General features: G+C 40.2%; 1 protein-coding gene across 1 annotated transcript; it reads right to left on the bottom strand.

The window, feature by feature from the left end:
• Positions 1-311: 311 nt before the first annotated feature.
• LOC129872928 (uncharacterized) lies at positions 312-14985 on the bottom strand. Its single transcript, XM_055947884.1, has 5 exons — positions 14785-14985; positions 13642-13747; positions 1022-1093; positions 737-942; positions 312-613 (listed from the first exon to the last, which is right to left on the bottom strand). The coding sequence occupies exons 1-5, from the start codon at positions 14892-14894 to the stop codon at positions 520-522; spliced, it is 588 nt and encodes a 195-aa protein (XP_055803859.1). The 5' UTR covers positions 14895-14985; the 3' UTR covers positions 312-519.
• Positions 14986-15634: the final 649 nt, after the last annotated feature.

Below are 15634 nucleotides of genomic sequence, written 5' to 3'. Positions count from 1 at the left end.
GCATTAGTCAACCCAAATAATATCACCAAAAACTCATGATGGCCATAATGAATTTGGAAGGCAGTCTTAAGAATATCTACTGCCCTAATCCTTAATTGATGATAACCAGACCTCAGATCAATTTTTTCGCCTTTCATCCTTCATGAAATTTTTACCCATTTTAATCTTAATGAAATTTTGTTTATAGCCACACAAATATTAAAGAATTATTTTAAAATACAAATTTCAAGTCTCTTTTTCTCAAGTGTTAATGTCTAGTTAAATGATGTCATATAAATTAAAACAGAGAAAATAATTTTTTAAGAAACATATCAAGTCAACAAAGCCAAAATAAAATAAAAGGGGGGAATATGCTAGTATTTGTATACACACGTAAAGTTCATTTTACAAACACCTAGGATTACAGTCTGCATTTTACATCATACATTCTTCACTTTGGAAAGAGTGCAACCAAAGAGGGACAGAATCTGCACATGTCCAAATAACAATCAACTGGAAACAAGAAAACTACATAGGTTTTCAGCTGGTTGACTGGTATGTTCGACGCCTGAGCTGAGATTCTGTACTAGGCTGCTGCAAGAAAATTCTTGTTGGATCATTAGGATCCACATAACTGCAAAATAGATGTACATAACAAATTATCAAAGAGATCACAACATACGTATATCTAAGCTGGTTACTGGGAAAAATGTTTGTACTGATCTCTATTTTGAAAGGAGGAAATAAAGTGACATACGCATGTCTCATCATCTCATCCACAGGAGTTTGTGCTGCTTGAAGAGGATCAACCCTAGGTTCTGCCCTCGGCTGTTGATGGTATCGTCTCACTGAGGCAATTAAATTGAAAAATAGAGGAATAAAAGTTCCACAACCACCTTCCTTGAACAAAATCTTGAATGAGTGAGTAGAGTACAAGGCCCTATTTTCATTTTCTGGTATAACCTGTAATAAAGGGACAGAATCAGTCATCACAGGTGGGACAAATAGTGCATGAATAAGCAAATCAATGTATTCAACTTACTGGATCCACATGTCCAGATATGTTATTGCAGAAAAATATTGGTTGGTTGAATTTTTCGCCATGGACATAAAGCTGCAAAATAAAGCCAGTTTAAGTCGGAAGAAACACACTTCCACTTTCATATAATTCCTTCTTTTTGGAGTTCAGTATATCAAAATGTTTCATTACTTCAAACTAAAATCATATGAGAACACAAAAGCTTTAGCAGGAAAAGAGTTGATCAGTCTTTCAAACAAAGAGTACATGGTCGCATACCCATGAAGCCCATCCACCATGGGCGGGCACAATTTTTATTAAAAAGAAGAAGGAATTCCTCAAGACACCAAGATGTAGCAAAATCTAGTCAGTATAGCAGACCAGTAACAGTGATAGACCCGACATGAGACACAAGACTAAGTTAAAAAATCTAATGCATAGAACCAAATAGAAAGGACTAGAACTACCTGACATAAGAAATATATAATTCACAAACCCACAAGATGCCCCAATGTAAATTTATTTCTCGTCATTGACGAAAGATGCTTGTGATGCAACAACCAACCAACCATCCGCAAATTAGTCGGAAAGAGTAGTTATAAACCATAACAAAAGTATAGCCATTTAATGATGAAGGGCAGAGAGAATATCAGCAACCTCACATAATCTTAATAGGTAGAAATCAATAAGTTGGAATTTAACAACTTATTAGCATCTTTACGTGAGTTTTTTTCACCTAAATGATAAATATGGCTTAGATTCTTATATAAGTTGCATGATTTCAGGTTGCAATTTATTTGGAGTTGAGATTACGGAAATAATGAAGAAAATGATCAAAACGAGCCACATGTTTTGGCGAAAGAAGTGAAGTACTAAAAGCTAAGGAAATATCTAATCACCATTCTAAATCGCTAAAACGATATGGTCCATTAAGCACGAAAACGATATGGTCCATATGCTCAATCAGAAAAATGCAAATTTGAAGAGGATTTCTCTATTAGCGAAAATCAATTGTAAAAGGCGACCAGGGCACCACATTTCCACATTCATTAAGTGTGTGATTACATTGTTAGGGTATAAATAAAACAATGTTTTGTAACTTAAGCATCTTTGGCTAAATATCAAGCTTTGGGAGCAAAAATTCATCAACCAAACACCATGGGATTGAAGATTGGAAGCTTTTGTTTGAGCATTTCTAAATGTAATAAAATTATGACCCTGCAGGTCATTTCTGTGTTATTGCCTTCTTTTCGTCGTTTAGAACGTTCCTATAGTGACCCCAAGTCATTTATGACTTGCTTGGGACAGTTCAGTCACCTAGTCGTTCGTTTGATTTTTATGCAAGTTTATGTGGTTTGGAGCTTTTAAAACCTGAATGGTTGACTTCGGTAAAAAGTTTAGGAATACGGCCTCAAAATGGAATTCTGATGGATTTGTTAGCTCCGAAACGTCGAATTCGTGCGGATACCAAGACTTCCGAGTTAATCTCGAGCCCCTGTGTGGAATTTGGCTTAAAATGGAATTTGGGTGTGAGACCCACTTTTCGGCGAGATGACCTCGATTGGAAGTTTCGACATCTCCGTTGAATCCAAAATGCCAAATTTGATAGGGTAGCATAAATCGTTTGCATGCACGGGGCTCCGAACGATTCTCAAACACCCCATTGAAGAATTTTGGGACTAGGTGTTCTAGCTGATACACCAGCATCTAGTGTAGGTAACCTTATTGCAAGTTTCTGTGGTTTGGAGCTTTTAAAACCTGGATGGTTGACTTCGGTAAAGAGTTTAGGAAGACGGCCTCAAAATGAAATTCTGACGGGTCTGTTAGCTCCGAAACGTCAAATTTGGTCTAGAATGACCATTCGTGTGGATCCCAAGACTTCCGGGTTAATCTCGAGCCCTTGTGTGGAATTTGGCTTAAAACGAAATTTGGGTTTGGGTGTGGGACCCACTTTTCGGCGAGACAACCTCGATTAGAAGTTTCGACATCTCTGTTGAATTCGAAATGCCAAAGTTGGTAGGGTAGCATATGTCGTTTGCGTACACGGGGCTTTGAACGATTCCCGAGCACCCCGTCAAAGAATTTTGGGACTAGGTGTTCTAGCTAGTACACCAGCATCTGGTGTAGGTGACCTCCTTCATCGTGGTCGCAATGAAGCCTCCGCGATCACGGAGGGTCCCTGCACTACACCATCGCGGTAGCGAGGCCCCTAGCCTCGATCACAATGAGGTGTTGACGGGGGTTGACATGTTGGTCATCGCGGTCGCATGAGTTGACCTACGCAATCGTGTAGGCCATTTTCTTTGTGGGTCGCGATCGCAATCCTAGATCCTATGATCGCGTAGAGCAATTATGTCTAGTCTTTTAAATAAAGACCAGACGTGATACCAGCTCCGTCCCAAAGGTTCAAAACACCATATATCAAGTTCTAGACCACCAAATCAGGCGATTCTAGTTGCATTGTGTCCGGTTAGTCCGTGGCTACGCGTTGGACTGTTCGGAGATCATGGTAGATCACGTATTTGAGGTAAAAATTGTCCCAAAGGGACTGCCCATCCCTTCTTCTTTGAGTTAATTGTGATTTTGTTGCATGTTTTCAGATCTGCCCTTTCCCAACCTCGAATTATGTCCAATTTAGGGACACAAGTACAATAAGCTCATTAGGACCTTTTGACGGAGTCAATTTCAAAATTTAGGGCGCGTCAACTTCGAATATGGAATTCAAAGGGATCAAATAGGAAAGGATACTCTGAATCATAGAACTATAATGAAATATACGATCAACCAATATTTATCGAATTTGAAAAAGAGTCAGGCGCGTTCCACATCCCCTTTTTGACCCAATTTTTGGTCCATCTCCAATTATTGTGTTTTTGGTGTCAAAACGTTTGTATTGATATTGTGGTTCTATTTTGTTAGCTTGGAAGCATTTGGAAGACGTTCGGAAGGGAAAAGCGCTAAAATTGTGATTTTGGAGCCCACGTGGTCTGCATTGAGGTAGGCTACGGCTTCCCAGACTTTATACTGAACTTGTGATTGTAAATACATGTTGATTAGTTGGAACTGGGGTTGGGTAGTTAATTGATCAAGCCTACTTAATTTACACTTTAGAAACCATGTCTTTAGGAACCATGTGTTAGGCCGTTTTATCAGGCTTTCAGGTGTTGTAGCATGTATCATCCCCTCTTTGTGATCATCCTTACCTTGTGGCCCTTGTTTATTCTTGTTTACGATTATTGGAAGCTTGTTGTTGGCCTAAGCCTAGGTGTAGGCTAGTGTTACCTTAGAGCGATTTGGAGTAAGATTCTCCGAAGTCGCTCCAGACGCCTTAGCTTCCTGTAGATTAATATAGCAGACTTGGGTTTGATAGTATGAGCCTTAGGCGATAACTCAGCTCTTGAGACCTTTCATCCACAATTCCCCATTTTGGTGCTTTGGCCCAGTGTTAACCGATTGTGATTTTGGCGTCATTTGACTTATCGCTTTGAATGTGGTTTGAGCTTGGAGTGATTAATTGATGGCACTCCACATGGAATTTCTCTGTGGCTGTTCGTACCTGTCGCATATTCAAGGTCCGATCACAGCATCTCTGTAGCCTTGGTTCAAATCCCTGGTGCATCTCTATAGCCTTGGTTCGAGTCCCTGGCTCATCTCTGTAGCCTTGGTTCAAGTCTCTGGAGCATCTTTATTATCCTCGGTTTAAGACAGAGTAACACCCTCATCCGTCAGGTTTGAGCCCTGACATGGTGATTCTATTTGGGTTCTTCGAAGTGCCTTAACCACGATTCGAGTCTGGGGATGGCTTTTCAGTATGAAATGTCCTAATATCTTTTAGCAGTATCCTTAGTTCTTCTGTGTACTCATCGGGCTTATCGTCTGCTTGAGTTTTACTGAAACTTGCGCACGAATATATCTTCTGAGCTTATGAGGGTGCAGTGAGGTTATAGCTAGTTATTAATTTACATTTTTGTTCTTTCCTGAACTCGTGTGCATTCCTTATTAGAACTCTGTTCATTTGACCTCTATTATGTTAATTCTGGTTTTTCATACTATCTTTACTTTTCAACCTTAATCGGCCTATGATGCCTACTGCGTACATGTTGTTGTGGTACTCATACTACACTATGCATATGTTTTCCTAATGCAGGTACGAACACAAGTTATCAACGTTCAGTTCAAGCCAGTTGCAGGAGGATTCAAAGACGAGGGTGAGCTCATGGCGTTCTAGATCATACTTGTCTCTTTCTATTTATATTTTTGGGGTCAAACCCATCGGTGGCCCCTTATAGTTGGCATCAAATTTCACTTAGACACCTTAAGTGGGCGATGTTCACTTTAGACACCTCATGTAGGATCCCGCTGTATCGTTTTGACACTTTTTGTTGACATGGCAAAGTGAGCGTGATACACTCAACAATAGCGCGTGAAAGACTTTATTTAGCCATTTTTTATTTTATTTTCTCTTCTTCTTCTCCATTTCTCAAGCCACCATCTCCCACCATTTTTTCAAGCTTAAACTCCTTCAATGGAGGTTAAAATTTTTATTCAAGTCCATTTTTAAGCCATTTTTTTTCTTCATTGTATTGCTTTTCTAAATCTGTCATCACCTCCCTCCACTTTTTCGCCGAAAAAATGGATACCAACAACCATACTTTATATTTCTTCTCTCTTTATCTCCTCTTGTCACTCTTTTCTTCTTACCATCGCCATTAATTTTATCACTATAGTAAGAATTTATAAATTTTAAATTTTTTTCCAAATTTGAAAATTGCACCCACTATCATCTTCTTCTCCTTTCTTTTCTTTAGATCCAATAATTATAATTATGAAAAAAAAAGTGAAAATCTAAATCTAATGAAAATCATAAAATGAAAAAAAAAACAAAGAAATTGGGGGTTAAGGAGGTGCAGGAAAAGTTTTGGAAGAAAGGAGGAAGGAGGGGTGGGGTAGTTGTGGTGAGGTTTAGAAATATGTATTTTTTTATTATTATTTATGGTTGAAATTTAAATTTTTTCCTATAATGTATTTTTTAAATATTATTTTGCACTCAAATGCCACGTGTTCTTTTTCAATTAGTCATATTATTAGGTCATTCACGAGTGTGTTACACACACTATGTAAGTTTAGTTGATTGTTAAAAAAGTGTCAAAATGAAACAGCAGAGGACCCTACGCAAGGTGTCTAAAGTGAACATCGCTCAGTTAAGGTATCTAAGTGAAACTTGGTGCCAACTTTAAGGAGTCACCGATGGGTTTGGCCTATTTTTGGCTAGTCTTATGTATTTGAGGCAAGTTTGTATCATTTTGATCCATTTTGAGACTTGTACTCATTTAGTAGCTCTGTACATGTGACTACCAGGTTTTGGAATGGATTTCAGTTGTATTGTATATATTCTCATTTTTCCCTTCTTTCACTGTGTTCATTGAATTATATCTTATTATCTGTTGTTTCTACCCAATATGCATATTACTTGTCATTCCGGGAAATAAGTTGGCTTACCAACTAGTGGATTATGGTAGATGTCAGCATGAATCGAGGAGTCGGATCATGACAAGTTGGTATCAGAGCCCCAAGTTCATCAGTGTTAATAGTAAAGAGCTAATGTCTAGTAGAGTCCTGCGAATCGGTGCGAAGATGTTTGTATCCCATCTTCGAGAGGCTACAGGATATATTTAGGAAGACCCTCTCTTTTGGTTTGTCGTCATGTTTTGAATGTCCTATTGGTTTCTGAAATCTCACCTGTGTCACTCTTTCGCGTGATGGCTTGCACGCGCGGCTCAGCGACCAGAGTTGTTGATGCACCTGAGCCCGCAGGTAAAGCCCCAGCTAGGGGCAGAGGCCAAGCTCGAGGTCGCACTGCAGCACTAGCCTGGGATTGACAAAGAACTCCAAAGCCAGTGGCAAATAAGCAACTTAAGTTCCTCCACAGCCGGTGGGGCCAAGACCAGCCCAGCCACCACCCGCACCTGCTATGGCCCAGAGTCAAGACCTTCAGGCGGCTATTGCCCAATTATTGATAGTCTTAAGGGGTATGCAGTAGGCCCCAGCTCTAGCTATACCAGCACCGCAAGGTCAGCCTGGAGCAGCGGCTCCATAGATTCAACCGCCACCAACACCCGCCGCTGCCCAGTCAGTTATTGTGGCCGAGCCATGCTATTAGGGAGTAGAAGATGCTCGGATTGTTCTTGAGATTGTCACCTCCGAGGTTTTCGAGGGCGATTAGGGAGGATGCCAATGAGTTTCCGACTACTTGCCCAGAGCGACTATATACATTGGGATTAGTAGAGTCAGAGGAGCCGCCTATCAACTTGGCAGGCCAAGCAAGTATTTATGGCGTTCATACTGTGAGACTAAACCAGTTAGGTCGCCTCTAATTTCTTGGGATGAAGTTTCTGAGGCCTTCTTTGCCAGGTTTATTCTGCGGAGTGTCAGGGATCAACTCCGTGATCAATTCTCCAAGATGGAACTTGGAAGAGGGCTTTATGACTGTATTAAGGTTTCATGAGCTCTCCAGACATGCTACTATGAATTTGCCTACTGAGGAGAGAGTGTTGCTTTGTCAATGGTTGGAGGTTACAACTACGGATTGAAACTAAGTCAATGGTTTCAACGGGCCTCTCTTTCCTGGATGTCGTTGATCATGCCCATACCATGAAGCAGCTCTGTCGTGAGTCTAAAGGGGACAGCTAGGGTTGTTCACAGTTTTGGTTAAAATCAAAACCAAATCGAAAATTTAACCAAACCGAATTAAAAAACCGACATTTGGTTTGGTTTGGTTTGGTTTTAAATTTGAATAACCGATAATATTTGGTTTGGTTATGGTTATAGAAAAAAATAACCGAATAAATAACCGAACCAAACCGAGAATTATATACATAAAATTTATAATTATTTATATGTATAATATTAGTTTTTCATAAATAATTAAAAATATTTTATACCTTTTAATTATTAATTTAATATTAATCTACTTATTTTGAAGGCCCAACAATCCAAGCCCAACTCTCAAGCTAAATTATAAATTCTAATAAACACTAAACAGCAGTCCAACTCCAACAATCCAAGCCATTAGCCCAACTCTCAAACCCAATTCTAAATCCTAAATTCCTAATAAGCACTAAGCACTTAAGCAGTAGGTAGCAACATAAGGTAAAAGTTAAAACTTTAAAACCCTAGTATCTGTTTTTCTTTTACATTTTTGTTCCTCTCACGTTGGTTTCTCACAAAGTCACAGACTCACAGTCATAGACTAACAGTGAAGGCTCAAGAGCAATCTCAACTCCTCAACCCCAAGTATAAGATTGTCAAATTTTGAGAAGGTTTGTAAGAAGTTTTTCAAATTTTAAATTGATTTTAAGTTGTTTTCTTTTTTGTTTCGAATGTTTAAGTTGTTTCCTTTTCTGTTTCGAACTTTTGTGGGCCGTGAGGAAAAAAGAGCTTCATAAGAATTTGAAGAATATAGAGAGAGAATATTTGAATTGTCTCGACTAGTCATAAACCGAATAACCGAACCAAACCAAACCAAACCGACAATAACCAAACCCGTGGTTATTATTTACTTGGTTTGTTTATGGTTTTAGACATTTAATAACCGATTAAATTGGTTTGATTATGGTTTTAATCAATAACCGACCCAAATCGAACCATGAACACCCCTAGGGACAGCGACAAAAGGGCTCACCATCAGGGCAACTACAACGGGTCTCAATCTAACGTAGGGGATTCATATAATTGACCTCGCCAGCGGTTTCAGCAGGGTCAGTCGAGTCGGCTTGATCGGGCCTCATTTCAGGCTTTAGAGGGTGATCAGTATAGGCAGGGTGGTTATAGTACAGGCCAAAGTTCGAGACTCAGATTCGAGTTCTATAGACCATGGTGGCCGTCATGTTACAGGTCGTTCTTCTCCAGGTTATTGTGACTATGGTAGGTTGGACCATTGGTCAAGAGAGTGACCCCGATATGGGAGTGGTGCACCAGCTCCACATGCAGCTCGACTAGCTCCTACAGCAGCACCTCTAGCCAGAGGCGATGCCCAAGGTCAGAACCGACGGGGTGGTCATCATGGAGCTCGAGGAGCAGGTCAGGTGGTAGGTCTGATGCACAGGCAAACTCGGATAGGACCACTTCCATGCAGCTCCATCGAGGGTAAAGGTTGAGGCATTAAACGATGTTATAACAAGTACAATTCTTTTATGCCATCAACCCGCTCGACATTATTTGATTCGGGTTTTACATTTTCATATGTATCTCTATATTATGCTTAACGATTGATTATATGTTTTGAGCCTTTATCACTGCAATTGCATGTTTCGACCCACGTGGGTGATATTTAGTAGTGGATCGGGTGTTTAGATATTTCTTGGTGACTATCTATGGGTGTGACAATTGGGCTAACATTGTTGAGTTGGATATGTTAGATTTTGATATTATTCTGTGCATGGACTGGTTATCCCCTCATCGTGCGATCTTAGATTGTTATGCTAAGATTGTTACCTTAGTCATGCCTAGTATCCCTCTGATTGTGTCGCAAGGCTCTATTAGTCGCACACCAACTAGGTTATTTCTTATGTCCGAGCAAAGAGATTAGTTGTTAGTGGGTGCCTGGCCTATTTGGCTTATGTGTAGGATGTTAGCAGCAAGGGCCCTACAGTTGATTCAGCCCCTCTTATGCGAGAGTTCACGGATGTGTTCCCTACAGATCTACATGGCCTTCCCCCGTAGTGTGATATTGACTTTGCCATTGACCTAGAGTTGGGAACTCGTCGTATTTCTATTCCACCTTATCATATGGCCCCCGCAGAGCTCAAGGAGTTCAGTCTTCAACTTCAGGATATTTTAGGTAAGGGGTTCAATCGGCCGAGTGTGTCACCTTGGGGTGCCTCCATTCTGTTTGTGAAGAAGAAGAATGGGACTATGCGGATATGTATTGACTATAGGCAGCTAAACAAGGTGACGATGAGGAACCATTACCCCATGCCTCTCATTGATGATCTGTTTGACCAACTTCAGAGTGCCGCGGTGTTTTCTAAGATTGAGATGAAATCCGATTATCAACAGCTGAGGATTAGGGCGACGGAGATCCATAAGACTGCATTTAGGACTCGTTACAGCCATTATGAGTTCCTAGTAATGTCTTTTGGGTTGACCAATGCCCCTATGTCATTTATGGACTTGATGACTTGAGTGTTCAGGGCTTATCTTGATTTTGTCGTCATTGTGTCCATTGATGACATTCTGGTATACTCCTAGAGTCGGCAAGAGCACGAGCAGCATTTGAAGACTGTGCTCCAGACTGAGACAGATCTACAGCTTTATGCAAAGTTCTCAAAGTGCGAATTTTAGCTAGAGTCGATAGCATTCTTGGGCATGTGGTGTCCAAGGATGGCATTATAGTAAATCCGGTGAAGAATGAGGTCATTCAGGATTGGGCTAGGCCAACCTCCGTGACTGAGATTTGAAGCTTCATCGGATTAGCAAGTTACTATAGACACTTTGTTGAGGGCTTCTCGTCCATTGCAACTCCTTTAACTCAATTGACTCACCTGGATGATCCTTTTGAGTGGTCGAAGGAGTGTGAGATGAGCTTTCGGAAGCTCAAGGTACCACCGCTCCAGTTGACTCTTCCAATTCAGGCGAGGGCTTCACGATTTATTATGAAGCATTCGGCATAGGTTTGGGTAGTGATTTGATGCAGCGGGGTCGTGTGATAGCATATGCGTCGAGGCAAGTTAAGGTGCATGAGCGCTACTAACCCACTCATAATTTGGAGTTGGCGGAGGTAATTTTCATGCTTAAGATTTGGAAGCACTAGTTGTATGTCGTCTGATGTAAGGTCTACATTGATCACAGGAATCTATAGTACATTATGAGCCAAAAAGACCCCAACTCGAGGCAGAGTAGGTGGATTGAGCTCTTGAAGTACTATGACCTCTTCATCTTATACCATCCGAGCAACGCGAATGTAGTTGCGGACACCTTGAGTCGGAAGGCGATGAGCATGGGTAGTGTAGCCTTCTTTTCTGTTTTTGAGTGACCTTCAGCTTTAGACATTCAATCTTTAACCAACTACATGATTTGGCTCGATATTTCAGATTCTAAACGGGTGTTAGCCTATGTTAGGGTTCAATCCTCTCTATCGAAGTAGATTCTTGATCGCCAGTTTAAGGATGAGTCCTTGGTAGCACTTAGAAATTGGGTTTTGCGAGGCAACACCGCGCAGGCCACCTTGGATTCTGATGGGGTTTTGAGGTTTAATGGTCGTATTTGTGTACTGAGAGTTGGAGATTTGATCCAGAATCCAGATACTCTATTCATCAGGGCACAGCGAAGTTTATCATGATTTGAAGCAACACTACTGGTGGAGTGGTATGAGGAGAGATATTACGGACTATGTATCCCGTTGCTTGTGTTGCCAGCAGGTGAAGGCCGAGCATTTAAGGCATGGTGGTGTGTTTTTGAGATTATCCATTTCGAAGTGGAAGTGGCAGCGCATTACCATAGACTTCGTTATGGGAAATCCTCGATCTTTTAGAAGTGATGATAGTATTTGGGTCATCATTGATCGATTGACCAAGTCAGCACACTTCCTCCTTCCCATTCAGTCTTCTTTCAGTGCCGAGAGGCTAGCATGTATCTATATTCTGGTGGTAGTTCGTCATCACGGGGTGTCGATTTTCCGTCATTTCAAATAGGGTAAGTTCACTTCAGCTTCTGGAGGACCTTACAGGAGGAGTTGGGTACTCGTGTTGATCTTGGCACAGTTTTCCACCTGCAGGCTGATGGGTAGTCGGAGCGTACTATTCTGATTTTGGAGGATATGTTACGGGCTTGTGTTTTGGAGTTTGGAGGTCAATGGGATCAGTTCTTGCCTTTGGCGGAGATTGCGTACAACAACAGCTACCACTGAAGTATTCAGATGGCCCCATTTGAGGCCTTATATGATAGGCGGTGTCACTCTCCGATTGGTTAGTTTGAGTCTTCGAAGCCTATGCCGCGTGGTACAGACTTGCTTCAGGAGGCCTTAAATAGAGTTCGGGTGATTCAAGATAGGTTTTGGTTAGCTCAAAGCACGCACCAGTGTTATGCTGACCGTAGGCGCCGCCCTAGAGATTCGGAGTTGGTGACCGAGTGTTCCTACGAGTATCGCCCATGAAGGGCATGATGTGGTTTGGGAGGCGGGGCAAGCTTAGCCCTAGATATATTGGGCCATTTGAGATTCTTCAGACTTTTGGTGATGTCGCTTATGAGTTGGCCTTATCTCTTGCTTTTTCAACTATTCATCCGATTTTACAAGTTTTTATGCTTCGTTAGTATGTCCCCAATAAGTCTCATGTGCTCCGATATGATTCAGTTGAGTTGGATGATCGTTTGACCTTTGTGGAGAAGCCAGTTACTATTTTGGCCATAGAGGTAAGACGGTTATGTTCTAGAGCCATTCCAGTGGTTGAGATCATTGGAAGCATCATTTAGTCGAGGCGGCAACCTGGATGACCAAGAATGAGGTGCAAGAGTAGTTTTCTGGCTTGTTTGAGCCTTCGGGTACTTCTTGGCTCTGACGAAAGTCTTTTTTAATAGTGGAGGTTGTAATGACCATCTAGGTCATATTTGTTATTGCCTTTTTTTCGTCGTTTAGAGCATTTTTATAGCGACCTCAAATAATTTATGACTTGTTGGGACTGACAGTTCGATCACGATCATTCATTTGATTTTTATGGAAGTTGTGTTTTGGAACTTTTAAAAGTTGAACGGTCGACTTTGATCAAAAGTTCAGGAAGACGACCTCAAAATGGAATTTATGATTAAGTTAGCTCTGAAACGTCGATTTTAGTCTAGAAGGACCTTTCGTGCAGATTTCAAGACTTCTGGACTAATCTCGAGCCCCCTTGTGGAATTTGGCTTAAATGGAGTTTGTTGTGGAATCCACTTTTGGTCGAGACGACCACGGTTGGAAATTTCGACATCCCCATTGAGTCTAGAATGCCAAATTTGGTTGGGTAGCATATATCATTTGCATGCATGGGATTCCAAACGAATCCGGAGCACCCCATCGAAGAATTTTATGATTGGGTGTTCTACCTAATGCACCAGCATCTAGTGCAGTGACCTTAATCGCAGTTGCGATAAAGGCTCCACAATTGCGGAGAGTCCCCGCACTAGACCATCGCAATCGCGAGGCCCCTAGCCAAGATCGCAATTAGGTGTTGACTGGGGTTGATCGCGTTGGTCATTGCGGTCGCATGAGTTGACCCTTGCGATCACGTAAACCATTTTCTTTGTGGGTCGCGATCGCAACCCTAGACCCTGCAATCGCGTGGAGCAATAATGTCTAGTCTTTTAAATAAAGACGAGACGCGATACCAGCTTCTTCCAAAGAAAACAAGATAATAAACAAGAGCCTTAGTGCAAAGGCAGCTTCACCCGAATTCTTCACGACATGTCAAGATAAAAACAAAAAAGGACACATGCTCACTACTAATCAAAGCCATTTTCCTTCTTGATAAAGAACCAAAGTCATTTGTCTCAAACTTGTACTATCAAGTAATCTAAAACTATCATGAATAAAATAGCAAACAGGGCGAATCAGACTCGTAAAGCATATGCTACTTACAATATATGGCAACTAAATACCAATGGCTAATACATACCAGGGGCATGTCAAATGCAATGAAGTTTTCTACAGGCTTAATTGAAACAAAGACCATCCGAATGTTCGATAAATAGACTGTTCCCTTTGCTTTTACTTCTCCTACGCTGCCAGCAAATAGTCAAATTAACACAAACATAAAAGCAAGGAAGGAGAGGAAATACAAAAAGAGGAGAGAAGGTGATGCACTAGGTGTTGTTGCTGATTCTACAACTCCCACCAAATTCTCCACTGATTAACAAATCATGTACATAGTAGTAAAGCATGACAAAGTTGACAACTGGATTTATGCTATTGTTTATTTTCCAAAAAAAGGGTCTTGCGCCTATGGTAGAACAACAATGCATGAGAAACTCCTTGTGACTGCATATCACAAACCGCTAGTTACTTATTGGGGAACCTAAAGATAAAACTATGTATCCAAGGAAGATATAAAACTCAAAAGGCAATAGAAGGTACATCATTAAAAAAAAAACTACCTCCATGTAATAATTGTATTCAATATCTTTGTTAAGTCGGCAGCCAACAAAAAGTCCACAATAAAGAATGCAAGAGACGGACCAAATAAGTCCACAATAAACCAGACCAATGGAATCACTCACAAACTCCATTTGGAGATAGAAAACCACATTAAAGCCAGCTGATGGAATCAGTCACAAACTCCATTTGTTTGCAACAAAAGTTAGACTTCAGCAGCTAAGGAAAAGAAAGAAGAAAAACACCCTAAGATAAAACTTATTTATAGATAAGTGATATGGAAAGGGATCTTCTAAAATAGAATAAATCGAAACGAAAGGCTCTCACTACCATTTCTAAGCATGCTAAACTTCAGTTTTCTAACACAGAAAACAAAGGAATGATATAAACTCAAAAATCCAACAGATTTCTCATGCAAAGCCAAGACCTCCGATCACAGAAAGCATTCTTCTACTACGGAGACTGAGAAGAACATCAGGTCTGCACTACCCACAACCCACAAAAAACCCCAGCCCCTTCCTTTTTCCCCAAAACCTTCTTCCAAGTGAGATGGGATATCAAGATACATAGCTTACTGTCAGATAATAACGACAAGTGAGGATCAATATATATTTATATATAACCCAAAAAAGAGAGAAAAAAATAGAAAGGAGAGGGGTGGGGTTACCCAGGGATTTTGTCGACCTCAAACTCGACGCCGTCTCTGGCCAAGACGAAGAGTTCATTGACGAAAGGCACCGGCATCCCATTCGGAAATAGTTGAGGATTCACCGCCATCTTTTCAGATGTGAATTTTGCAGGGAATCACAAGTCTTGTGCTTTGTGAAGCGCCTACACTTTGTCTCTTTCTTTCCTTCTTCTGTTCTTTTTTAATTTTAAAGAAAGAAGAATCCCTTTCCACAGCATTCCCGAATAATACCAAGGGTGTGTTTGGAAAGTCGTCTAGCAATTGGAATTGGTATGACTATCAGTTTAGAAACTGCACAATCTGATAATTAGAAAAAATTGTTTGTTTGTTATCATATAATTATTGTTTGGTTGAACAAATGTAATTATAACTTTATATAAAATTTTAAAAATAAAAATTAATTATTTAAAATTAAAAAGTTATATTAAACAAATAAAGACCTTTGTAAATACTTAATTAAATATTTAAGATATACATAGTCTTTTGAAAATATATTAATTAATAAAAACTTTTTCTTAACTAACATTATTAAAAATAATTGATTATATTTTTCAAATTAGTATAATTTTAATTAAATTAATCATAAAAATTAAAAGTATAAAATTTCTATGAACATCATGAAATACATGTTTGATAAAAAGAATAATATTATAAATATAATGTCATAAAATTATTAAAACATTTAACAAAAAGATAATACTCAAGTCTAAAAGGGCAGTCCGGTGCACTTAAGCTCCCGCTATGCGCCGAGTTCGAGGAAGAGCCCGACCACACGGGTCTATTGTACGCAGCCTTATCTTGCATTTCTGCCAGATGCTGTTTCAAAGGC

Source organism: Solanum dulcamara, chromosome 11 (assembly GCF_947179165.1).
Source record: "Solanum dulcamara chromosome 11, daSolDulc1.2, whole genome shotgun sequence".
Taxonomy (NCBI): Eukaryota; Viridiplantae; Streptophyta; class Magnoliopsida; order Solanales; family Solanaceae; genus Solanum; species Solanum dulcamara.
The sequence above is the reverse complement of the archived record's forward strand: the minus strand, read 5'-3'. Positions and strand labels throughout refer to the sequence as shown.